The 27468-nt window shown below is 38.1% G+C and overlaps 1 protein-coding gene across 1 annotated transcript in view; it reads left to right on the forward strand.

Annotated features, from left to right (window-relative positions):
- Positions 1-1952: 1952 nt before the first annotated feature.
- Positions 1953-27468, forward strand: part of TMC1 (transmembrane channel like 1) — a 68073-nt gene continuing 42557 nt past the window's right edge. Inside the window, exons 1-5 of the mRNA XM_056325126.1 lie at positions 1953-2083; positions 10407-10476; positions 10529-10546; positions 10659-11015; positions 16438-16578. Coding sequence (XP_056181101.1) covers positions 2041-2083; positions 10407-10476; positions 10529-10546; positions 10659-11015; positions 16438-16578 — 629 coding nt within the window. The 5' untranslated portion in view covers positions 1953-2040. The remainder of the gene's footprint in view (positions 2084-10406; positions 10477-10528; positions 10547-10658; positions 11016-16437; positions 16579-27468) is intronic.

A 27468-nucleotide genomic window follows, 5' to 3' on the forward strand; every position in this document is an offset into this window, starting at 1 on the left:
TTAACTCCTGCAGCCACAAAAGTAGACCACAAACCAGCCTTGATCTGGCTTGTCTACACTAAAAAATTGCACAGTGGTAAAAGTATTTAACTAAATCTGATCACTGTATGAGTCAGGACACCTCAAGAAATAAGTAAAATGGGGTGTGCAATTCACCTATATCATAGCAAATGTTCACCGAGAGACCACATGTGTATATGACCGTAATTCTTTTATTTATCTAGCTTGTTTAATACTGCCTTTGCATCTTTGATATTAATGTAATGTCATTTTTGCTGGTAAGATTAATAAATCAGCCATCAGTGTATGTCCCTTTCCTTGTCATATATCCTTTCATGTTTTCCAATGTGGCTAATAAATGAAAGTGAGGTATCAGTAACTTAAGTTTCTGATGAAGACTTACATAGTTCCATCAAGGCAATGGTCCTGATTTGACTGCAACTGCAAAACATCTTGTTATAGTTCTTTCACTGCTTCTTTTTTCAAGTACAATAATCAGTAACTTGAACACCATGCTCATCATTCCTCCCAAGATGTTATTCTTTCTGTTATTAAAGAAGCACAGAAGTCTACCAACTGAATTTTACTGAATTTTTAGAACATGATTATTCTTTTTCTGAATTCATAAAACCATGGCATGGTCTAACTGGATTTTCAGAGAAGATTTGAATGTTTTCTTGCATTTCCTTTTTGCATTAGAAGTCTTTCCAAAGTATAAAAGCACAGGAGCTAGGATATTATATAATGACTAATATGAGAATGCAGTAAAGGAAGCAGTATTAGTTCTGAAAACATGGTTTATAGACAAAGATGTAGGACCTGAGTGTGTAGGCTTAATTTCTTTGGCAATATTTGAAACATAGGATGTTCTAACAGAAATAGGACTAAACACATGGATGTGTTTTGTCTGTAAACTGAATTTCAAGTCAGTCCAAACAACACCCACAAACATTTTCAGCATTCCCCCAATGCTAAAATTTGAAAATGGAAAGGTAAGATAGTGAGCATCACTGAATAAACTTCTAGATAAACTTCCTTCAGACATCTGAATGACAGCTCCAAAGAAAAACAAATAGCTTTCATAGTCATGTGAGTAAAGGATCCAGAAACCCCTCAGGAGCACCTGAGAATGTGGGGCATTCTGCAGATGCTTACCCATTTTTTCAAGCTGGGTCACACTAAAGAATTCCAGATGAGGAATACTGAGGAAACTATGAAGAAATTATTCATTTAAAAACAGATTAAGAATTGCATTTTATGTTGTTTTATTTGTAACATTGTTTTATTTGTAGTGAGTTGTTTCAAATCTTTTACTTCCAAGCCTGAACTCTCTTGTTAATTAAATTTTTGCTTTTTTTCACCATTAAGCTTGTCTAGTATTGTAGATACAAGGTGAATCAGGGTAAAGCTCATAAATTTAGGATGCAATATCTGCATAAAGGCAGAAGCAGGGAGTCTTAATGGAACTGCAAGGAGATGCAAATATAAACCAGCAGATATATTGTCATTGGACTCCTTTTGCTCAGATATTTTAAATCAGTGTCTGACTGTTAAAGCTATTCGCGATTTAAATATTTCTGAGGTAAAAGCTGTCTTTCATGAGGAAAAAAAAATCCATGTAATGTCCTCCACACCCTGAAGTCTAGACCTGTATACAGCATCAGAGTGTGTCTGTGTGGACAATGTGCAACATCCTTGCTCAGTAAGGCACTTCAGCATTTAAACATTAGTGTTAGTCGCAAGAAAGTACATTGCAGGAGAGTTTTTCTCTTTTCACTAATAATAATAAAGAAGGTGAACAATTTCTTCCATTCTTTTGACCTTAGCATGCCAACCCTAAATAGTAAACTAAACAGTCATGAAAGATTAATCACTTAGGAAATTAGTATCTTCTTATATTTCAGTCAGTGAAACTTCATCAGTGCCATCTGTTCAGTGACGGACAGGACAATGTTGATGTGGTGCACTTCGTCTTGAACCACTCAGCCTTCAGACGATCTGTTGTATAGGTGGTAGCTGGAGCAGCCCTGTGAAATAGTCATGATGCCTAAACGTGAAGACCCAACCACCACTGAAGGAAATGGTAATTACAGCTGTAACTATGTGTCCTAGACACATACTCATTTTCTGTATGTAGGTCAACAGTGTGCAAGTTTTGTTTTCCTCTTGTTCTCTCTAATACAAAATCTGCTTTGTTGCAATTCATTATCTTTTGTTCAGAAGTGTATTTTACATGGCTTTTGAAAGCATCTTTGATGTGTAAGTTGGCTAGTTGTAGCATGTCAGTGTGGCTTTCTACTGGTTAGTAAATCAAGAGTGCCACCACCACCGTGTTACTAGTCTTACATTTATATATCACTTACAGGAAAAATGAATAAAATGAGTGTTTTGTGGCTTCTGTAAGCTACAGAAAGGCAATGCCTCCTTTTTATATTGCTTTCAGGACCTGATACGAAGTGGCAAACATTCTTCATAGTAAGATCAGCAATATTTCCGTAGTGATACTGCACTGTTCTGGATGTAAGAAATGTTTTTGTAGGATGATAATGCCTAATAACTTATTCTGGCAAAGTGCAGGGCAACTCTTTGATATAGGAAGTACTTTCAGTCCTCTTGAGCAATACTGCTCTTCTCAAAATGTGTATCTTTTTCATATGGAACAGGTATGACATTTCTTATCTTCAGCATGGAAAGAAATTGCCAGGGACCTTATTCAAGACTGGTTTCTGAATGAGTTCATTAGGCCTTGCTAAATACCAGGGCTGGTACGACTAAACAGTGCTTTCTATATTTTTAATCCACACTTGTAACATGCAAAATGGGTTCCACTTCCATAGAAAACATCAGGAGGGACTGCCCAGCATTTTGGCAGAATATGATGTACTTCCATTTTAAAAGTTCATCCTACTTTCTTTCCTTTTGTTGTTTGAGCACCTTCATTGTCTTTCTCCACCCAGTTTTTTCTACAAATCCCTTTAGTGACCAATTGAATTTTCAAGCGATGCATCCTAATGGTGCTCATTTTAACATGAAGGAAGCACAGAATCTAATGTTGCATAGGCACAATACTTACCAGCTTCAGCAAAATTTGTATCTGAATAAGAAAAAACCCAAGCATGACTACAGAAGATACACATTTTTATAAGCATTTCTAATGAACACATTCTTAGAATGTCAAGGTGCTAAGTTTACCTTAAACATCTGTCTTCTACTTGCAGATACCTGAATGAATTGACTTCTAATAATAAGTGACCTTATTATTCATTAAAAGTACAGAGGTTAGCATTCCTGGGGTGGACAACAACGACACATCTTTTAACTGGAGAAGGCTGAGATCTTTAGGGTGCAGAATCATGATCACTTTTTGACACATTTTGCATGAAAATTTATCCTGTGCATAGTCTATAATAAAATCTAACTACCTTAATGACAGCTATGAGTGTATTTGGAGATGAAAGAGTGTGAAGGAACTCAAGACTCCATCTTGATTTAAGAAGACTTAAAAATCTGGAGCTCCATTATAAATAACTATGAGACACTCCCAGAATGTGGTTCTTAGTCCATTTTTGGCTTAAAATGTTCCAAAGGTTGCAGCTGGTCAGAGCAGAGCTCAGTCTCTAATCTAGTTGTAATTTCTTTACAGGATGTTTTGCTTCATTTTTGCTGACAGTCCTGAGGAATGTTCTTGCAAAGAATGGACCACCTCAACAGTTACAAAAATGCAGTCTAGGGCCATACATTTTTGCTTTTTGACTTATTTAGCTCTAGTGAAGCCCTGCTTTGGCCATTCTTCTTGTTTCATAGTATGTCTTTTGCAAAATCTGTGATAGGAGGAGGTGTATGATTCATTACGCTAAGTTCATGAATGTGAACACGCTGTTCTAGGCTTCTCATACGGGAAAAGAAGACTTAGGGCAAAAATGTTCAGAGTGGATGTTTGAAAGAGGTCAGACTGAAAATGCCTATTATCCTCTCAAAATAGTAAAAAGGATATGTGGTGAGCTGGTCAGCTGTAGGTATCAACTGTAAAAGAACTGTTTTTTCACCAAGTAGTCAAAACTACAATTGACTTCAGATCCTCTAAGAATGCTACATGTAACTTGAACATAAACTGTTTTCTCCATATGAACATGCGTTCTTGCCATGTTAGCAGTACTATGAATGAATGACAATAAGCTAAGTAGATCACATTTCAGAACCTGAAAAAGTCAGATTGATATGATTTACTGCAGTCTCACACTCCTCAGAACGCATTAGGTACTTAATATTCTTATCCCAATTCTTGCAGTAAAGAATGCAATAAAAATGAAAAATTGCCCATCATCAAGCCACCTGTGTGATGAAGACACAACTGAAATGTGGCTTCTCTGTGTTGTTTTATTACATTTACCAATGGGTCCTGCAAGCTTGTAGTGTCTAGTCTTGGGTGGGAAAAAGCACTACATGGTTAGGTCTTTGTCTGGCATACGTAGGGAAATGCGGGTTTATCCAGAGAGGTGGAGTAAGACACAGTGACCTGGAAATTCTTATCCATGCTTTCCTGAAAGGGGTGAAATACTGAGGTGTTTCTCACTGTATTTTTTCCTCCTCTACCTTCCGTAGCTTTTATAATAGCACAATCAGGTTTAGCCTAAAATTCTTGCACTAAAATCATGCAATAAACTTACTTATCCCTGAAGGGGAACTTTGCCTAAGAGAAGTCCTGACCCACAGACAGAGAGACAACACTCAAGCCTCATGGTGTGTAAGTGCAGCCTGGAAGGAGATGGGAAAGAGGAGAGTGTAATCAGATGATCTTATGCCCAAATCTATTACCCAATGCCAGCAGCCCCAGTGCCAACTTGATCTATGTGAGCTCAGTCTCTGTCATTTTAGTAGAACATTTGTAATTTTTCCTTACCAGTGGAAAAAAATGAGCAATTTACGGATGTAAATTGAATGGATTCCATTTGTTGCCTTTGATCCCCATCTGTAATTTTCAAATGGTGACTGGGCTACAGTTAGCTGTGCAAATTCTCTTTAGTGGCATCTACAAAGAGGAAAAGCTTATTGCTCCTCAGGCAATTTATGGAAACTCTTGATTGTAGAATTCTGCAGGCCACAGTGTATACATTAAGGCTAACAAGTCTTCCAAGACACTAGTGGATTTATGACATTGTAGTATAAATATTCTGCCTACTTTAGTATTTACAAACTTGCCAATTCAGATGCGGGAAAAAAAGCACTGTATTTGTTAGCATCAGTGTAACTGAATAGGAATTATTATTTTACTTCATAAATTCATATCTATTGCTGAACAGGATTTTTTTTGGGTTGTGATTTTTATTTTGATCTATTGGAATAAAAAGTTGCAACACTAACTGGGAAAAACTTAGAAGAAAAATCAAGCGTGGTCTCAAATATTAGGTGTTCTGGTTGTTCTGTAAATGTAATTTTTATTTGTAATTTCTGTGTTCCAGGTCCCTTTCTGTGCCCAAGGTGGGCCAAGCTGTTTTTCCCAATGCTTGGAAATACACTAAGAGGATGGGGTCTGTAGTGTTAAGGTCTCAAATCTTGGATATTGAAGTCTGCACCAATTCACTCTTGCCATAGACTTTCTGTGAGATCTTGTTGTATTATTTTTGGTGTGTTTCACAGCTGTTACTTCTAGTGAAATTCATCTTCACAGAAGTGTGTGGGACACTTATATTTACTTGACCTGAAGGAATGATATGGAATATTATAGAAATTTTCCCATTATTTTGGACTAGTACTTCATGCGTATTTGTTGTCTAATATGATCTTGCATTGCTGACATTTCTACATGTTGGGCATCCAGTTTATTAGCTATCTAGTTTGATGTCTTTCCAGCACTGGAAAAAATCCAGCACAATCCATTCCAGAGGAAGACACAATAATTGCTTGCAAGGCTCTATCTGAAAATGAACTGTTTCGTTGGCTTGACAATTAAGTAGAAATTTATTTTATGACATATACAAAAAGCCTGATAGCATTTTTTGAATTACAGATTACTTTATGTACCACTGAATTTTTTTTTTTTATGGCACCAGCACGTAGAATTGCTCAACAGCAAATCTGTTTTACAGCAACTAACTATTTTACTTAACAGTAATGTGAGCGGTAGTATTCGTATTTTATGGAGTGGTTCCAAGAACAATTATCTCTCTCACAGTGAAAAATCAGGGAAACTATGGCAGTGTAAAACAAGTCTAAAAAAGAATCCAAAATCTGAAATCTGAGTAGTACCGTCTGAAAAATATTGTACAAACAACTTGGAAAAATGAGGTAAAGAATGCAATAGCCTCCACAATCTGCTAAATGGCCACCTCATATAGCAAAGACTCCTATAGTTTTAAACATTTTTTCCTGTCCTTAATTTCCTCATCAGCCAACATGTCACAGCTCTCTCCTGAGCTGTCTGATGCTCTGTTTTCACTGCGGCCTGTGACCTTCAGGTTAGTCTGAGCACAAATTCGGGATGCCCTCCTTTAGTCTTGTTGGCTCATTTGTGGCTATAGTCTAAAACATAAATAAGACTTCAGGTAAAATGATAGCTTACTCAGATTACACTTTCCCTGTCCTTAGTCTAGAAAGATAAGAAAGTTTCCCTTAAACTACTGTGGAAAAAAAAAATCAGAAAGTGATTGGGTTTCCTGGAGCATAAGGAATTATGGACTATAGCTCCAAATACACTTAATGATATATGTATCATTATGGCATGTTATGTGTCCTGGAAAACGTGATAACTGAGCAATAGTTTTCTGTGGGTCACAGAAACTCAAATTAGCTGACTCAAAGCCTAATAACCTGGCATTAGCCCTATGAATATTTATACAGTGAAGAAATGAGGTCCTATCAACCCTTTTGTGGAACAACGAGTAATTCCAGACAGTGCTTTAGTGAGACTTAGTTGATTTTAGTGGAGGATTCACTGAACTTTTGATAAGCGGGTTCACATGAAGATCTGTTTAAAAAAGCAGAATACATGTATATCAACTTAAAAGGATCCCACATAGTGATGATTTTGTTCCTGCATCAGAAAGTATACATTTTTATTTTAACAAACCATAGCACCAGAAATGCTTTTCAGTTTTCCTATAGGATGATAATACAGTGCCTGGGGAATGCACTGTACTGTTTCTCTATTGTGGTTTATAGAAAAGCATTTAAATTTAATGCTAAACTGCATTTAGATTTAGTGTCACTGTGAAATGTAATCTGTGTATCGTTGAAATGATTCTCCAATTATTCAGTTAGACATAGTTCAGTTAGGGTTGGCCACAAGCCCCTAGAATTGTGAGTTATGAGCTACCTAGCCTCTTGCTTTCCTCTTGAGAAATACTACAGCGTTAATGACCTGAAATGGCTTTCTAATAATAATAATAATAATAATAATGTTAAGCATAGTAATGCTTATTTATCTCTCTTATTGCTCAAATATCCAGTGTGGTATGGCTGCATAGCTTACATGAATGTGTGTATCACTGTTCAGGACAGATTTCAGGGGTGGTAAAGCTCCTTCATTGCCCCTCCTTAGTATTTTGTTCCTTCAAAACAGCACCAACTGCTATCACAGCTGACCCAAGTCAATAACTTTTAGCTCTACTCTGATCTTCAGCTTTTATCCTAGTGACACAGCTTATGACATGGAGTGGAAACTGGAGGATTGGAGAGCCCTCCATGGCTTCCAGCTTCTTTTAAAAATAAATTCTAGTACAATGCTCTCTGTATCATATCCCAAGACCTGGAAGAGATCTCTTATTCTGTGGATACAGCAGAATGAGAAGGACAAAACTCTGATTCCTATCAACACATTTCATCTCTAAACGAGCATTGGGCTGTCAGGACAGGAATGTTCTGAAGTTCAGTCTGGAGATATAATTTTAAATTTTTGCAGAATTAACTTTTGAATCTGCACTTGTTCTTGTTAGGTATGTCTGTAGTACCCATTACTCAACTAGATCTGCATGATTCCATGTGATCACTGGTCACATTTTCTGGGCTTGTTTTGTGGCAATATATGCTTTTGTTTGATTTTATGCTTTTTATTAATTTCTTTAAAAAACTTAATCTTTATCACTCATATGCCTTAGCATTTACTTGCAAAAGAGACATAAACACAGGAGTCACTATTCAGATACACTCATCTCTAGTAGTGTTCTCAGTACTTTCTTCAAGGAGCCTGAAATCTATCAATTATTTTAACACTGTATTTTACCTGAAATGTTGGATTTGGACAAATTCATTTGTTACCCTTATGCTATTAGAATTAATTAAACCCCAACAGCTAGCTTCTGTCCTTCTGAAGTCTCAGTGTTGCATAATCCATTGTCAGTTTCACTGTTATGCCAATATGATGTCAACTTGATCAGAATATACTTTCACTGCTAATGCATGTTTCAGTATATGTAATAAACCTCTAGCTGTTTGCATGTTGCATGGGCTTATCAGGAATGCAGTGAGACCAATCTTGTACCATTAAGGTGTTTCCCTGGGAATTTCTGTTTGTCTGGAGGAGATCAGCAAAAGCATTAGTTGCAATAGAAGACTGTGCCCTATTGTCACATGCGAAGTATCTCTTTAGAAGTGTCTGTCTTCATCTTTGCAAGCTTTCAATAGCAATGTAATGATCTTTGTCAAATAGAGATCCTGTTACTGTCAGCAGCAGAAGGCATACGTCCAGACAGAACAAAGGAGTGCTTATTTTCACATTCCACTGATGATATTGAATGATAATATTTTTGCACAGTGTTAAAAAATTATTGTGCAGATGCTGTGGAAATGATAGAAAATGTACTTACAATGAAATGTTTTGTGGAAGGAACTTATACTCCCTACATATATCCGGGGTTTAAAATGCCTGTCAAATTCTGGGTAATATCCCTTTGCCCATTATGGCACACAGTGAAACAAGATCCTAGATTCCTACTTGTTTGCAGCTTTACATATTTTACTGCTTCTATTTGATATTAGGTAAAGCCAAGAAGTTCTGCCTGATTAGCTACAGCAGTCCATAGATAATCAATTTGTGTATAAACTTTCAATGAATCATTAGTGGCTTAATTAAATTTATAAAAGGAACTAGGGAACTAGGGAATGGATGGAGAAAGACAGAATATAAAGAAAAATTCAGAAGTATTACAGATGAGTTAAGAAGGAAGATAACTGTAGTTTGTCCTTGCCTGAAAAATGTAACTATAGGAATCATGACATGTCACCTGTCCTGTCTGTACAGAGGGGAAAGAGACAACTTACATCTGGAACATACATGTTATATAGGAGTGGAATGGCAGCTGCCTATTTCTATCATGGTAATATTTCTTAGTGTTCTTATTAATCTCCTACTACCATGTATTTCTATATATTCCACTGACATGTCTCAAGTGCTGTCTCATAGGTGCAAACCTAAAGATACCTCAAGAGAACCTCTTAGCTTCTGGCTTCTCAGGTATTAGCTGGGTTGCTTCTGAAGAAACACTGCTGGTGAATACCACTAGCAGTTTCATGAGTGACCCATTAACTAATATATTCATATCATATATTTTCAGAGTATAATAATTATTATGATGGATATAATGCATATGAAAGAGAGTATCGTTTTTCTTTCTTCTCTCTATATATACGATCCCAGTTTCAGAGTATACCAGGCAAATGAATTGGATACTTTCCTGGTTATCGATGGGTAGCAGAGACAGCATCTCTTATTGAACTTATGAAGACTGAAAAGATTTAAGCAAGAGACCCACCACAAAACAATGATGTTTCTGAGCAGAATTATTATTTGCTTCTGCAAATAGGCTTTCTTTCTACAGTCTCCAGTGTTTTTATCATTTCCTGAGTGGGAGAAGAGGGCTGTGGTGCAGCATATGAGCGAGCTGGATCAACTTTTGTGACTGTGCTTATAGAGATTTGGTTGTTGGAACTGAGAGTAAGTCTCCTCTTTCTTCTGGGGCTGTGCTCTTCAGCCATGCTGAAGCTATAAAGCTTCACATCCTTCAGTCAGTCAAATCAGAAAATTTTTTTTTGCATTTTCTTTAATCTCAGCCAGTGCTTATCTTTCATATGTTTAATAGAATCTCTGAGAATTAGCTGAGAATCATTTTAATCTTCCTTGTTCTTTACCCAAAATGTAGGATATTATTATCATGTTTTGAGGGTCCTCATGTCCTAAATGTTTCTTCCATGAGAGTGAGTTCTTCATGTCATCACTTTAGGGCCTATTTGAGTGTTGAAAGGCAGTCTATTTTTCTGGCTTCGTCTTATTTGTTGAAAACTATTAGCCATGTTCCAAAAAGCTGGGTTTGTGAAATGGTGTAAGGGAGTACAATGCAATAATTGCCAAGAATTCCTTGAAGCCACCTTAAATCCACATTTCACATGCACTGACCTTTGCTTTCACTCCACAGATGGCAGTGATGTTGACAATGAAGAAAGCAGTGCAGTTGAGGATGAAGAAAATATTAAACGAACAGGTCAGTAATGTGGATTACTTTGAGGACACACTCAGATTTTTCTGATTATCTGTAAGAATGAAGGAGAGGGAAAGGTCTCCCTAAAAACATATTGCCTTCTCTCATGTGGTGGTTGTTTGTTTTGTTTGTTTTTTTTTTTTTTTTTTTTTTTTTTTTTCCCACCACATATACCACAGGGGGGAAAAGAGCAACATCAAGAACAAGAAGGGGACATGCCAGAGGCAGAGCCAGGCGTGGTGGTGAGGAGAATGAGGATGATGAAGATGAAACAGGGAGAGCTGGGCATCGTAGGCACAGAAATCGTAGAGGACGGGGACGAGGAGCTGGAAATGAGGGCAGTGATTTTGATGTGGACCCTATGAAAACCAGGAAGAACAAGACAAATCAGAAATCCAAGGAAGATGATGAAGAAGTAGAAGATGAAAAAGGAGGTAAAAGTGGGAAAGGCAAAAATGAGAAGAAACAGGACAAAAAGACTGATAAGAAAGGGAAAAAAGAGAAAGCCAACAAGAAGAAAAAAGACAAAAAGAAATCAGGATCTGGGTAATTCAGTAATTTTCTTATTTTTCAATACAACCCCAAATATCTTTTATAAAACCTGCTTTCATTTATGGCTGTGAAATACCAAGAGCCAGTATGACTCCTTTACTAACTTACAGCCTGGTTAGAACTGGACAGATTTTTATTGTTTCTGCAATGAGGACATGCTGGCTCAGTGAAATGGAAACTTTCCACAAAGCCTCAGTGGAACTAAGTCAGGGGTTTGTTTGCAGTTCCAGGGTGGGACCTCAGGAAATGACCAGCCAGACCCTTCTAGGATTGCTGATACCCTGAGGATTGGGTCAAATCTGGTCAGGCAGAATGGGAACTCTAGCCAGGGTCACCCTTATTGTGGTTAAATGCACTGAGTTTATTAAGTTTATGAGCCACTCTCTGGAGAAAGGGAGTGAAAGTGGCAGGGGAGGGGAGAAAGTGGCAAAGAGGTGATAACAGGTGGGAACTCTTCTGCTCTTTCCCCAAAACTACACTCCCCCAAATCCCAAGCTAACTGTCCAAAGGTCTAGTTTTATTTCCAGTGCTGCAGAACTAAAATCTTTACACTTTTCTCAAGATCAAGTTCTTGTTTCCCAGGCAGGTTTCAGCCAGCTTTTTTGTAAAAGATCAGCACTAAAAATTTCAAGAGCCCAGAATCAACGTCTGAGATGGGATCTTCCAGCCTGTCTCCTACTGATTCCCTCTGAAATATTGCCATTGACTTTTCCACAGCATTTAATGTAACCTGGCTTTGGATGACCCCACTAACATGGAACACTTCAGAAAATTATTTTGTATTTTTCTGCTATCCTGGCAATCTTTTCCTGTCCCTTCTCATGCTATTGACAAGAAACAACCCCTGGGAATGGTGTATAGTAGAGCAAATGGAGCTAGGCATGCTTGTATCAGTGGAGGGAGACAGAGATTCCCCTTCCTCCATTCAGCGCTTGCTACAGCTATTTGTGTTCCAGAAGGCATCACTGGAGAACACAGTTGGAGTCAAAAGGAAGAAAAAAACACAGTGAGACATGCTGTTGCATGCTGTCTGTCTATGATCTCATTTCAATGTACTTCTTCATTCCCCTTCCCTACAAGAATGCCTAAAATCTTTCTTTGTCCTGGCTCTTCGCTGTGGTGCCAATGATATCCCTCTGCAATTTCCTGTGCTTATAATAACAACAGTCCTGAATGTGTCAAACCATGTTCCTTTGCTTATTGTTGTCTTCCAACATAAACATTTACTAAGTGTTAATTAAAAAAACCTACCCAGTGAAAATATAACATTGAATAAGGGCACAGTGTTTTTTATTGTCTTCCAAAGTTCTTAACATTAAAATACATATGTTTAAATTAAATAATTAGAGATTGGTACCTGGAGCAAGCCTTTATTTTTGAAGCAGTAAGCATACATAACATTTGAGGAAAACCAGGATGTTCGGGAAGATACCTCAAGAACATTATATTTTCAGACTTTTAGGGGACCAGCTATAAGATTGCAGAATAATAAATGTAAGAATATTTTAAAAGCTTTTTTAAAAAAAAAAAACCAAGTAATCTCAGATCAAAGGAAAATAGGCTGGTGATCAGTTCAGCTGTGATTCAGATAAAGGATTTGCAGACCTTCAGGACAGAAGAGAAGGGTGACAGCATAGAAATATAGCCTGTCTAGCAAGTCCATGAGGACTTATCACAACAAATGATACATACTGTTTAAATGTACATCTTGCTGATGTAGTGTTTCAATTGCCAAGACATTTCAGCATGAAAAAGCATGACAAGAGTGAAACAAGAAGCTGAGAAAGAAAGAAAGAAACAAACAAAAAAGCCAAAACAAAAAGAAAGAAAAATTAATTGCGATGTTATTCCACAGGGAGGTAATACTGTATTTGCTGCTGTCATGGATTTTGGTAGGCCCTAGAAACATTACCCTTTTTAGCTAGGGCACAGTACAAGTCAGTAGAATCTGTTATTATCCTCTTCCTCCCTGCTACTTTTCATCTAAATCAGGAAAACCTCTTTAGCCCTTATTATTCTACATAAAGGACATAAAGGAATCCTAGATGAACTCTGTGTTAATTTTTTTTATTTTTTAACCTGATTATTTTGATCTCTACTAATCTGTAGTAGTAAATTTCACAGGGTAATTCCGTTGTGAAAGATGTTATTTCTGGGTGAGTTTTAAATCTTCTGCTCTTAGATGGTATTAGTTTTTGATGTGGGTGACTGTTACCTGTTAATGAGGAGGGGGGGCCTGCTCTACACTTTTCATAATCATTGTCCCAAAAATATTAATGATAAAATGCTTCTTATAGTCTCACTGCGAAGATCTTTGATATTCTGAGGTTGAAATGCTATTTTATTCTTTACTGGCTTGTCTAATTGTAATTGATTGGTCTTAGATAGAAACTGTATGCAGTCACTTGATCTAAATCCTCAGAGAAGGAATATTCTATTCTGCCTAGCCTGTGTAGTTTCTGTTTTTACTGTATAGCTCTATATGTGAGCAAATAAACTGATTTTTTTTTAGGTTTACTAAAGAGTATAAAGCTTATGCTGAAATCCAAATGTACATGCAAGATTAAACCAGTACAATCACTGCATCTTTTTTCTAGCGGGAATATTGCTGAAGAACACTAATTGCCAGGGGATGTTATGGGGATTATCAGTACACAATAGAATTTTCATGAAAAACTAGGAAGATATGTAGTGAAATTTATTCACTTGTCACTCTAGACTCTTAAAGTTCTACCAGTCTTTTCCCTGAAACATCCAGGCTCCAAGAAATCATTTTCATCTTTATTTTTACCTCTATGAAATGGCTTTTACGAAATAATGAAAGAAGTAGATTACATCCATAAAGAGGAGATGAAACTAAACCCAAAACACAGATGCACAATATGGGTGTAAAACCAAAACACAGATGAACAGTATGAGCAAGTTCATTATGTGTGTGATTTAAGGAAGTGCCATTGTTTTCAAGAGCTCTACTGACTTAGGAAAAGATGCATTGTGTCCATTGAATTGGAGCCAAGGAAGATGGGAGCTTGATGTGAAAATACTTAGGGATGCTTTATGCTCTGTGTTAGCCTAAAGGTCACAGTGAACTCTTCTGGCCTTTAAATGTATGAATCACAATCTTTCATGAAAGGCTAAGACTTTTGTTGCAGAAGACAGAATTCTGATTTCCTGGCTTGAATCTCATAGTGTTCAACTACTCCACTAATGGAAAATCTGTTGTAACTGCTTAAAGTTTGACCGCATAGTGTAAATACTCTTGAAAACAATGATTTCCCAAAGATGCTTTTGGAATTTTTATTATTTTTGTTGTTCCAAAAGAAAGTGAAAAATGGATGTGTTTGCAAAGGCGTATAAAGCAGTAATGGGCAACAGGCACAATAACCAATATTATCCCTATTTTACCTCTTGTGTTCTGCTCAGTTTCCAAAGCAGCTCGCTGTGTTAGCACCTGCCACTCATATTTCCCACCACTCTCACTGTAGTCTCGTAAAATGCTATATTTCAATTTTGCATAACCCAACAATCTTCTGTCAAAGGAAATCCTCAATATTGGGCATGTTGCTGTCTGCTTTGTAAGATGCAAAGCAGCCGATTGTAACAACTATGGATTTAAAGCTGTCTCCTTTAATCCTTCTGTTCTTCTCAAAGACATGACTCTCTGCATTATAATGCCTCAAAGTTATATGCAGAAATTTGGCCTTCAACCATTTGACTTAAGTTTTTATATAGTTCTTTCCTTGCTTGTCGCAGTACTGGACTAACGATGAAGATGTCTGATGGTCAGTCGCAGTCTTTCTGTAGATTTTTATTTTCTGTGGCACTGGTTTTTATCACATATAAAGTGATAAGTCTGAAATTTTATGGCTGATGGGTTCAACCTTCAAACATGACCGTCCTTTGAATAAATAGCATTTGAGTCTTTAATAGCAGGGCATCTAATAACTATGAGAGCCTCTTTCTTTCCTTTGCTTAGGAAAGACGCTTAGTCCAGTGCGTCTGAAATTTTTAAACTGATCCCCTGTAGCTTTTGCTAAAATGTTTTATATTTCATGAAAACTAAAGATAGACGACCAATGAGACATTTTTATTTTGCTGTGTTGCAAAAATAATTTTGTTTTTATTGTGTTAGTTTTGAAACTTTTCATAAATATTCTTGCTGATAAGCCCTTTTGTCCTTTATGTAACACAAACAAATCCTTCAACCTTTATATCACACAAATCTTTAACTATAGCTTTTTTATCTGTCTTGGTAGAAGAAAATGTTTATAATTCCTCGGTTGTCCAGAGGATAGAAATTATACAATTAGGTGACTTAGGTAATGAATCGTTTATCTCTGACAACAGATTTTGAATATCAAACTCTCAGAAAGGTGAATTATAAGCAAATCAGTCTGGAAACTGATTGCTTGATAAAGTCTGAATGAACCGTTCCCAAGGTAAACTAGAAAACTATTTAAAAAAACCCCAGCAGTACATTATCAAACATTCAAAACAGAAAAAAGAGGCGAAAGAAAACACAACAAACAAACAGAAATGCATCAAACTGCTTTAACTAAGAGCTCACTTAGTGGTAGTTGTCACTGTCAGCTTTTTAGGGCAAGAAGTCAGTCTAATGAATTCTCTTTTATAATTTTCCTGTTTGCTGGCATAAGAAGAGGAAACACATTTTGCTAATGACTTGCTATATGCCATTATAAGAGATGTAACTTTGCTCACAGAAAAGGATATCTATGCAGGTTTTAGGAAAGTGGACATTGCCTTAGTCAGCATTGCTTTCCAAAGATATTACAAACCAGTGCATGGATAAGAAGTTCAAACTGCAAACACAATACATCTGGAGATGCCACTACTATTGCATCTGCTTAATCTGAGTGTTATGGGTTTGTGTCATGGCCTTGCTGCAATATGGCTTTGAATCTTTCCCATCTCTGAAATATTACTGCCTCGATCAGTGTACAGACTGTGATCTGGTATTTAAATTTGTCTTTGCTGTGACTGTGGTGTCTCTTCTTTCTCCTGTAGTGCACTGAATCAGGGTGAACAAGTTCATTTTTATGGCTGCAGTTACGGTGTCATTTGCCTGTTGTGAGTTTGGGTTGGACATTTAGGAGGCTGGTTACTTGTGCAGGAAAAATCAGTGGTGGTTAGGCACTTCCCCAGGAGTGCTGTCCACTCTCCATGGGATGCTCTGGGTGTAGTGCTGGCAGAGCTGTGGCTCTGCACTTTGTGTGCAGGCTTTGCCTTTCATACTAAAATTAATAACAAGTCTAGGTGAGCTGTATCCTTCTTTCTGTGCAATAGCAAAGGCATTTATCTAGGTCTCAAAGTTAAGAAAAATTAACACTCTGTGCTTCAGTGAAATCTGTCTGTTCTGAGTTTTGGTGATGGTTTTTATTCCTGTTTTTGTTTGAAGCTCTGATTCCGACTCTGAGGAGGAGCCAATTACAGAGGAGGAATTGGCCAAGCTGAAAGAAGAGGTAGAAGAAAAAAAGAAACTAATTGCCACACTACGAAACAAACCGTGGAAGATGAAAAAGAAGCTGTCTGTTCTGAAGTAGGGTTTGATTTCCATAATGAATATCTGCTTTGCTGCTTTGCACTTTGCACTATTTTTCTGAACCTTTGCTTTATTTCTAGACCAACTGACACAATTAACTCCAAACCAACTCTAAATCTCTTTCGCAGGATATGCTTTAACAGAAAGTGGAGTAAATGGCATTGCAGATCAGTACTTTCTTGTCTCTGTAGACCTGAAATCAAATACGAAAAACTCAATTAATTTTCTTTTTTAAGTTTGCATTACATCCCCTTACAGAATCTTTCCTTTTCTTCAGCTATGCTAATGATAGTAAATTCTGCTGTTGATAAGTTTAATATCTCATTCAAGAAAGATTATGTAATTTCAGAAATATCTGAAGATTACTTGGGTGGGAAAAGAGGATTTATCTTTCTATTCTAACCTTTTGGAAAGAAAACTGTTGGTTTTTTTTTTTTAACTTATTGTTGTGGTTTAACCGTGGCTGGCAACCAAGCACCACACAGCCACTTGCTCACTCCCCCCTTACCCAGAGGGGTGGGAAGAAGAATCAGAAAAGAATGTAAAACTTGAGGGTTGAGGTAAGACAACTTAATAGTAAACCAAAAGATGCACATGCAAGCAAAGCAAAGCAAGGAATTCATTCCCATCTGCAGGCAGGTGTTCAGCCATCCCCAGGAAAGCCGGGCTCCATCATGTGTAATGGTTACCCAGGAAGACAAACACTATAATGCCGGATATCTCCCCTTCCCTCTTCTTCCCCCAGTTGATATACTCAGCATGCTGTCCCATGCTATGGAATATCCCTTTGGCCAGTTTGGGTCACCTGTCCTGGCTGTGTCCCCTCACAATGTCCTGTGCCCCTCCAGCGCTCTCGCTGGCAGGGCCCAAGAAACCAAAGAGTCCTCAACTTAGTATAAACATCACCCAGCAACAACTGAAACCATCAGTGTCCTATCAACATTGTTCTCACACCAAATCCAAAACACAACTGCACCAGCTGCTAAGAAGAAAACTAACTCTATCCCAGCTGAAACCAGGACACTTATGAAAAAGCAAACTGATTGGAAATTGAGCTCTTGTTTTCATGCATTTTTAGGTGTGCCACATATAAAATTGTATTTTGCCCTAGCAAACCTATCACTACATTTTCACTAAGGCTAAAAATTAATGAAATTTCATTTATAGTTAAATTTCCACCAAGCACTGGAAACTGGTTAAATACAGATAACTTTATTCTTTTGCTAAAACTGTTACACTCCTCTGTTTTGAAGAACTCACACACTGCAATACTGCCCAAATACGAACAAAATACATGGCCTTGCTTTATTAGAAACCTCTAATACAGAAAAGATGCTCTCTCCTGCAGACAGTTTTTGATAGATAGAAAACACAGACTAATGGTAGGAGAGAGCATATGAAATATGGCGTGGAAGATCTATAGATCTTTTCCTTCTAGAAGGTAAGGTCATTTTGCGAAGGATACAGTTGCAAAGAGGAAATGGAAGGTATGTTGTGAAAGAGGTAACATGGAAGGGTGTAAAAGACAACAAAGTACCTAGGAGATGTAAAGTGGAAGCATTGTGAAGGTGAGGGAAATTTCAGAAAAAATAGATGAGCAGATTAGATAATCTAGTGATTATTCTATTTTGCATAGCCTATAATTGAAGGATCTTCATGTAAATAAAGTTAAAATTATTGTATTCTTACTATGAACAGAACTTCTATTTTTATAGCCATTCTTCTATCCCAGCATTCCTAGCAAATCCTAGTTGATAGGAAACTTCCAAATCTGGTACAGCCCTCAGATTATTTACCATTATTGCTTTTCTATGTGGGTGGCAATGAAGCTGCAACATGTAGTCCAAGGACAATCAAAATAAACTTCAGGCCTTGGAGTGGATCGTAAGCAAAGTTGGAGTAGCGGTAATTTTTTCTTCTATTCCCCCTGGTTGTGGGCAGTCATACTGGAAGAAACAGATAGAGCTGGTCTTTTAATACATGGCTCCATGGCTGGTGTCACTGACAGAATTTTGGATTTTTCAGTAACAGGATGGTCTACATGGCACCAGGCCTGTGGGTGTTGTATGGAATTCTCTTTCAAAGGGGGAAGAGGGTCTTTGCTCATGAACTAGCAGTACGGATTGACAGAGCTTTAAACTACACTTGAAGGAGGAAGGGGATAACACCAGTCTCATCCATGACAAGTCACAGGATGATACACCAAGGTTTGAGGGATGGGGTGCTGGTGAGGTCCCTCAGCCTGTTGCTCTGTGACCTGCTGGGTACACTGGAGCACATTTAGGTCTTACAAAGAGGAGCCAAGGGCTTCTGAAGTAATAGGAGTCAACAGGAAAGCACCAGGGAAATACCTCAAAGGAATTACAGGTAAACTCCTCTAAAAAGATGACATGACTGACAGCCCAGCTGAAGTGCCTCTATCCCAATGCATGCAGCATGGGCCACAAACAGGAGCTGGAAGCCACTGTGCTGCTACAGAGCTATGACCTAGCTGCCATTACTGAAACTTAGTGGGATGAATCCTGGGACTGAAGGTCCCTGCTATTGGTGGCTACAAGCTGTTCAGAAGAGACAGGAGAGGACAAAGGCATGGAAGGGTTGCCTTTATGTCAAGAAATGGATAGATTGTGAAGAGCTGTCTCTGAAGAATAACCATGAGCCTGTTGAAAGCTTATGGGTAAGAATTAGAGACCAAGACAACAAATAGAACTTTGTGGCCCGGCTTTCTGCAGACTTCCCAATCAAAAGCCTCCTTACTCCAGCCACAGGAGGCATCAAGGTTGCAGACTCCCATGCTGCTGGGGGACTGACATCTACTGGAAAAGTAGCAGAGAGAGCTGCAGGCAATCCAGGAGACTCCTGGAGTGCATTGAATGGTTAACTTTTTAGGTGCGGTAATAGGCAGCCCTACCAGAGGGGACGTGATACTGTAGGTCAATCAGAAACATGATGACTGGAGGCAGCCTGGGCTACAGTGATCATGCACTGTTAGAGTTTGTAGTCCTGAGGGATAGGGGACAGGCAAAAAATACTGTCAGTAGCCTGAATTTTAGGAAAGCAAAATTCCAGCTCTTCAAGAAAGTAGAATCAGACTAGATATAAGGAAGACATTTGTTACAATGAGCATGGCAAAACACTGGAACAGGTTGCCCAGAGCAGCTGTGGATGCCCCATCCCTGGAAATGTGCAAGGTCAGATTGGATGGAGCTCTGAGCAACCTGCTCTAGTTAAAGATGTCCCTGCTCATTGCAGGGAGGTTGGACTAGATGACCTTTAAAGATCCCTTCGAACCCAAATCATTCTATGATTCTGTCATCAACATCAGCTTGTTCTCTCAGTCTGCTTATATGACACTGTAAAAAAGACATGTTTGAAGACTAACTGAAAAATATATTTGCAGTGCTGGGAAATGTTGATTAACTACAGAGAGAAACCTCTAAATCAGATATGTAATTTTTCACGATATGTTTTAGCTCAGCCACTAGTTGTGGGTTTGAATGAGGAGACCCTCAATGAACATCTACAGCCTGTGTCATCTTTTACGGGTCAGAGGGAGTGGGAATATCAATCCTTTCTGGCTTAAAAAAAATCTGTGTTACTAGGAAATGTTTGTAATTACATGACAGCTTCTAGTTATCCTCAGTGAATGTTAAATTGCTGCACTTATTTTAGTCTCTGAGGAGGGCTTTCTCATTTAAGCCAATAATGAGTTTTCAAAATCCCACCCTTGTTATCTGTCTTTTTATTTTAACAATTTCTTTCTTAATATTCAGGGTGAAATGGTCTTGTACATTCAGCACGGACAGCAATTCCACCTAAATGTCCATTAGTTTATCAACTATATTCTCATGTTTATGAAATCTAGACTGGGACACTAAACATGCACTCAATTTTATTTGCCAACATCAAGAGGTTTATTTTAGTAAAAAACATGCGTCAATGTGCTCTTTTGGCAGTTTGTGACTTTTTTTTCAGCTCTGCTTTGCTACAGCCCTCTCTGAAGTAGACTTGGAAGCATATTACCAGCTTATTTGCCCTAGAAAAATGTGTATGCCAAAAGCAAATGACAGTTTTTCCATAGTAGCTTATTTATTTTAAATCTAATTTTAATAAATGAAGAATTACTTTTATTGCTGTGTTTCTCTGTCAAAAAAGTTTTCAAAAATAGTCACCTTTTATTCCAGGCAATCCCATTCAAGTTGTGACAATTCTGTACAGAATCATGCATATCTCAGCAGACAAAACACGTAAATCCAGCAAACAGCTGGAACAACAATAATAATAAAAGGTAAAACCTAATATTTAGTCACATTTTTAAATGTGTGTGCTGAGAATTAGGTTTTTTAAATTTGCGTGTTGCATTTTAGATGAAAATGATGGAATTTGGAAGCACTCAGTACCTTTGAAAAAATCAAACAAAATCATTTACATACCAAAATACACTCATAGACTAAGTTTTCTGGAGTCCTGGTTTTTAATTGGCTTTTTGGAGCCTAAGTTCACCTGAGTTGCAATGGAACACCTGGTTTTATTATGCTGCTTAAAATAATTGTTATCTAGATGATGTATTACAATGGTAGTCATAATAATACAGAAGTACCTATATTAGCACATTTTAGGTTATCTATATATTTGTTTTGTATTTTGCCAAGTTACTTAAGATTTATACCAGAATCATTAGTCTTACAGATTGCCATTACACATGTGGAAAATGGACACACAAAGTCTTTAAGTGCCTTGAACTTGTAAATGAATAATGTGACTTTTGAATACTCTTATAATACCATCTCTTGCTGCTGAAACTTTTGGTCAACAGTTATTTTCTCTGTCATCTGCTTCTTCTTCAGTGAAGGTTTTAGGGTATTATGGGATGTGTGGGAAAGGAAAGAAGACTATCTTCTTAGAGGTGGAAGAAGAAATTTCCTTATTCTTTGTCTTCCAGCTTCTGCAATAGAGAGAGACTTCATTGGAGATTTCTTCTCAGCATTAAGAGGAATGTTCTTTAGTGTGAACCAAACCCAACTTCCATGTTTGTTCTGTATTAGCACCAATTTTTTTCCAAGAATGAAAAAAATATATTCCCTAGGAATGCTCAAGGTTTTGTTACATATTCATGACAAAATAAGACCAAAAAAAATTACTTTTTTCATATTACTCTGAAAAGCGAATATTAGGGATAATTAGGACTTTTCATTCTAAATACTATTTTTTTTAAAGAAGTGTTAATTTATCAGAACAAACTATTTTTGGGGAAAGATTTAATTTTGACTATTTTTTTTTAAAGTGACAATAAATTTTAAATTGTTGAAACATTTTGTTTAAGCATTTTCAAGACTGAACAACCCCCTCACTTCGATGATTCAAAACCAATTTTTCCATAACATGAAATTATGGGATAGGAAAGTGATTTCTACTTAGGTCAAGTGACTACTTTGTGAAATAGTCCATCTTCCTTAATTTTTTTGTTCTGAAAATACATGAATGAACAGTAACTTTAGAAAACAGATGCAGAACTCATTGCTTTGTAGAAAATAACTTCTGTCAAAACCTGGCTGAATTACTCATTGCTGAAATGGCATTTTTCATAGAGATGCACTGGTAAATTAGATCAGCTCTAATTTCTAATTTACATCCCTGTGTCTAGAAAGATGCATTTCAAACAGCCCCCATTCTCTGAAGAACCATCACTGAGGATACTACTCTGCTGCATGGTCTCTCTGCGATTTGAAGTTAAGCTGTACCAGCACTGTCAGACTCTAGCCTCTCCTTGAGACATCATGATCAGATCTTTACAGTCTGGAGATGTGAAAAATGAAGAAGAAGCCAAGGAGAGGAATGAAAAGGTGTTTTATGGGAAATAGCATCGCCACTCTCCCAGGCCCTAAGCGATAGCCTAAGTTAGGCTGTGGGCTGGGGACATATGCGTCCATGCTATTGAGAGCATGTGTGTGGCTGGAGTTTAGACTTTTTTTCATTTCCAAGACAAATATTTTCCTTCAGAAGAATTTTCATTTTTTTTCCTTTTTTTTCCTTCCACTGGTTTACATGGTTTGTGAGTATGCTGTGCCTTTCCTATGGGAGATGGAGATTTGTCCCCATTTGTTCCTTGTTAGTGCACATAACACTTATAATCAAAGTTTTGTGCTATAAAAATAGCAAAAGCTATTAACAGCTATGTAGTTTACATCCACCAGCAAAGCCTATTATGGTACCATATAATCAGAGAACTGAGCACAAGAATCCAGAAATGTGCTTTAAAGCTGTACCACAAGCAAGTTTGTGAACTATCAAAAGAAACGAAATGACAATACCCCTGCCCTTCCCACCCCCAACCAAAAAAAAGGCAGTCAAATGTCAAGCTTCTTAGGCTTTTTAAAAGACATCCAATTAAATACAGACCCTAAAAAAAGCCATGACCACTTCTTGTTTTTTTCTAAGAACAACAGAACAGAAAAGTCTCTTCTCCATCTACCAGGGACAGAATATAATGTGGTGATTTTTCAGTATTTTTTTAGCATCATTTATTTTATTACAGGACTTAGATTACCCATCCAGACAGATGAATCAGAAACAGAATATTTTATAAGCATACAAAACCAAAAGATACATGACATGCATGTGTGGGCTGGGGGAAGTTTCCCATTTTTAGATGTGTTCTTTGTACTCCAATGAATCAGTATTTCATGTCTCTTAGTGTGGACATACTGGCAGTCCTGGAGGCTAGCCTGGATGTCCTGGAGGACAGCTGGGTACTAAATAACACTATAATTTGTTGATTATTACTGCTGAACTGATTTTCAAGTGAGCTTTGCTTGACAACTATTGTTTGGCAGTCAGTTTTTAACCAATCTTTTTAAGACTTGGAGAAATCCTGGGTGATCAATATTAATATGACATTTCTTTTTTAATGAGTTTTTAGATCGCGGAGACTGAAACCTTCCTGAACTGTTACTGAAAAATGTGAGCAATCCACTTAAATGCTATTCATAGCAATAACCTCTGAGAGCTGTAATTCATCCTCTCAGTGCAACACTGAAGTGCCTGAAGTACCATACACCTAGCACTTTGGAAGCTGTAACTGCACACCTAGTGTTAATAATTAACTCAGGCTTCTCTGGGACAATAATGCCTGGCCCCATGCAACATTTATTAGTTCCTTGTGTCTGTAATTCAATTAATAAGGTTTCTCTGAAGCTTCTTTAAATTCACAGTTAGCTAACGGGCCACACTTTGGCCTATCTTGTGATATAGATAATTTACCTATAACACATGATACCAGTGATTACAAAGCTCAGTTTTGTCTCTCTGCGTTGTTTTTGACACGTCCTCATGTTAGTGAAGTTGCATGACTTCCAAGCAGGCATGCATATATATGTATGTGGTTTCTAAAACAGTTCTATGGGTTTAGGGCTACTTTTTATTGCTTGATCGTTTTTCCTGTCCTCACATTTTACTTTTAGCACAAAAGGAAGGGAGGAAAAGACAAAGTATTGCAAAAATCCGCAGGGATGTACAAATAGAGGACTTTTGGTGAGATAGCTTAGACATCAAGGTAGAAACCTGAATTAAGTAACATATTGGATTATATTTAACAAAAAAGAATACGTGTCACAGACATGGAAAGGACATTGCAAGCCCGTTCTGTGACTGAATGGTGCCAAGTTATTGCTGAACTTCTAAAGCCGGGAAGCTTGAGTAGAAGTCAAGGAAATATCTCCTTAACCTACAAATCACAGAGGTCAGGAGTAATCCAGAGGGACTAACCTGCTGCAGAGCTAGTGAGGGAAGAAAGGCTGAGGAGGAGAAAGAAAACATGTTCTGTTTGATGGCTTCAGCATTGTCTGGCAGTTAGGGTTTCTGTAATACTTCCTTGCACAGAACTGCACATATTTCTCCTTCATTACCCACAGGCTCTCCTTCAGGCTCTGCTTCTGCACTGAATTTGTTTTTCAGATATTTCATTAAAACTCTGGTGGGAAATTTTCTTAGAATCAAATTGTTACAGAAATTTGCATTAAACTACCAATTAAGTAAGATCTTGAAGTCACGCAAATATTCACGGCTGCAGCTAACACATAAGCCGCTGTGGAGCACTTAATAATGCCTTTCTATAGCTGCATGTGGTTGGGTGACTTCATAAGATTTAGTCTTTTTCAATGAGCAATATGAAAATGCTATTTAGAATGTTATTGGTAAAATCCACCTCACCCCAAGAGGTAACACAGGCTTGTAGAACATCAAAGGTAGCTTGACTGCACTTATTCCAAGAGCAGAAGACGATTTGCACTCTTTCCTTTCACAAAGTAGTATTTTTTAAAAATATAATAATCATAGAACCTGCATAATAATCATAGAATCATTTAGGTTGGAAAGGATCCTTTAAGATAGTTGAGTCCAACTCTTAACCTAGCACTGCCAAGTCCACCACTAAACCATTTCCCTAAGCGCCACATCTACACATCTTTTAAATACCTCCAGGAATGGTCACCATTCTTCCCTGGGCAGCCTATTCCAATGCTTGATAACACTTTCAGTGAAAATTTTTTTCCTAATATCCAGTCTAAACCTCCCCTGGTGCAACGTGAGGCCTTTTCGTCTTGTCCCATCGCTTGCTACTTGGGAGAAGAGACCGACACTCACCTGGCTACAACCTCCTGTCAGGAAGCTGTAGAGAGCAATGAGGTCTCCCCTCAGCCTCCTTTTCTCCAGGCTAAACCGCCCCCGTTCCCTCAGCCGCTCCCCGTCAGACTTGTGCTCCAGACCCTGCACCAGCCTCGCTGCCCGCTCTGGCCACGCTGCAGCACCTCAGCGTCCCTCTTGCAGCGAGGGGCCCAAACCTGAACACAGCGTTCGAGGTGCGGCCTCACCAGTGCCCAGGACAGGGGGACCATCGCTGCCCTGGTCCTGCTGGCCACACTGTGTCTGGTACCAGCCAGGGTGCTGCTGGCCGCCTTGGCCACCTGGGCATACTGCTGGCTCACGCTCAGCCGGCTGTAGACCAGCACCCCCAGGCCCTTTCCCACCAGGCCCTTTCCAGCCGCTCTGCCCCAGCCTGTAGCGCCGTGTGGGGCTGCTGTGACCCAAGGGCAGGACCCGGCACTGAGCCCTGTTGAACCTCACAGGAATGGCCTCGGCCCATCGCTCCAGCCTGCCCAGGTCCCTCTGCACAGCCTGCCTGCCATCCAGCAGGTCAACACTCCCCGTCCCTACTCAGCGTCATTTGCAAACTTACTGAGGGTGCACCCAAAGCCCTCGTCCAGATCATCGATAAAGACGTTAAACAGGACTGGCCCCAACCCTGAACTCTGGGGAACACCACTTGTGACCAGCCACCAGCTGGATGATGCTCCACTCACCACAACCCTTTGGGCCATATAAGCATGTGTTACTTTTTTATTAACTATGTGCCTATTACTAACTATGTGAAGATTTTGACTATTACTTTACAAGAGTGGGAAATATTAATAGCCACAATTTTTAATATGTGTTAGGAACCTCCTCTTGTCATAGTCAGTGTGAAATATGCATTAATGCCAAAATTACCATTAATTCCAAAAATCACAGTGTATTCTAAGTAGACTAGAACAAAAATGGAAAACTAATATTGTAAATCTATCATTTACACTCAGTTGATTTTTTTTCAAGGTGTATACAACAAATTTTTAAGTGCATGAAAGCAACATACAAAAATATGAAAGGAGCTGCTTAATACTTATTTCATGGAACATGAAAGTAGCTTCATAAATATTGGATTGCATGGATCCAACTGGTTTTGTGCTCCAGTCTTGCATGTGTAACTCAGTTGACTGCATGTGTCTCTGTATGCAGTCAATAAGAAGTTTAACTGGTATCAGATCATCATCTGGTTTGTTTGTGGTACAATGATGTACTTAATCCAATGCAGGCCAGCCAATGGAATGAAAACCTGAGAAAAACAGATTATAAAGCATTAACACTTAAGGGGGGTGTATAACATTTCTGTGACCAGCACATACAGGAGTGGGTCAGTGTTGAGGAAGAAGGGATGCAGGGAGAAAGGAATCCTCAGCACTGGCAAAGTAAAACCCAGGGAAGCATTCAAGAGTCAGTAGCATTAAACCTGGCAATCTGGGTCACCACCTTCAGAAGGCAATGTTTTGGTTTGTCCTGGAGAAGAAGCTTAAATGCTGTTCACACTCAACTTGAAAGTTTGCTTATGGAGAGTCCAGTAGGCAGAGAGGGATAAAAAATACTACTTTTTGTAGAAAACCTTGTAAAAAGATATTTAAACAAGTGAAGAGAAAGTTTGGATTAAAATACATCTTTTTATGTCTTTCATTCTGGAAAGTTCCTTCTTGTTTTAGCTTAGCTTAATTTTATAGCAGAACATGTTTGTGGAGAACTTTTGAGTTCAGCTACAGGTACAAAATATGTTCATATCCACTATAGAGGATCTTTTATGTGTTAATGGTTGTTTTCATATTATTCCTTTAAATTTCTGACTTACTACTTCACTATAAAAAAAAGAACAACCTGCAATGTGAAATCTTCATATTCTTCAGTATAACTGCATCTAATTACTGACTGAAAAGCACAAGTTTTCTACAGCTCTGTAGGTTTTGATTTCAGTAATTTTTCATGAACAAGCTCCAGTGCTTAATTACCTAGTGACAGAAGTGATGGTAGAAGGTTTTCCTCTTAAGTCCAAAATACGATATGCTGACTTGGGTGATAGGTACGTTCCCAGTTTATTGTTTCTGGATGCTTTTACGGTACTGTTGTTCCAGCACTGACTGCTGAGTTTACAAGGAAGCTGCCACCTGCTGTTAGGACTGCCACTATCTCCTGACAGTGCAACAAGATTTTAAATCTTGAGGACATGGATTTAAAAGGGACTCTCAGACATTG

Source organism: Falco biarmicus, chromosome Z (assembly GCF_023638135.1).
Source record: "Falco biarmicus isolate bFalBia1 chromosome Z, bFalBia1.pri, whole genome shotgun sequence".
NCBI classification, from domain to species: Eukaryota; Metazoa; Chordata; class Aves; order Falconiformes; family Falconidae; genus Falco; species Falco biarmicus.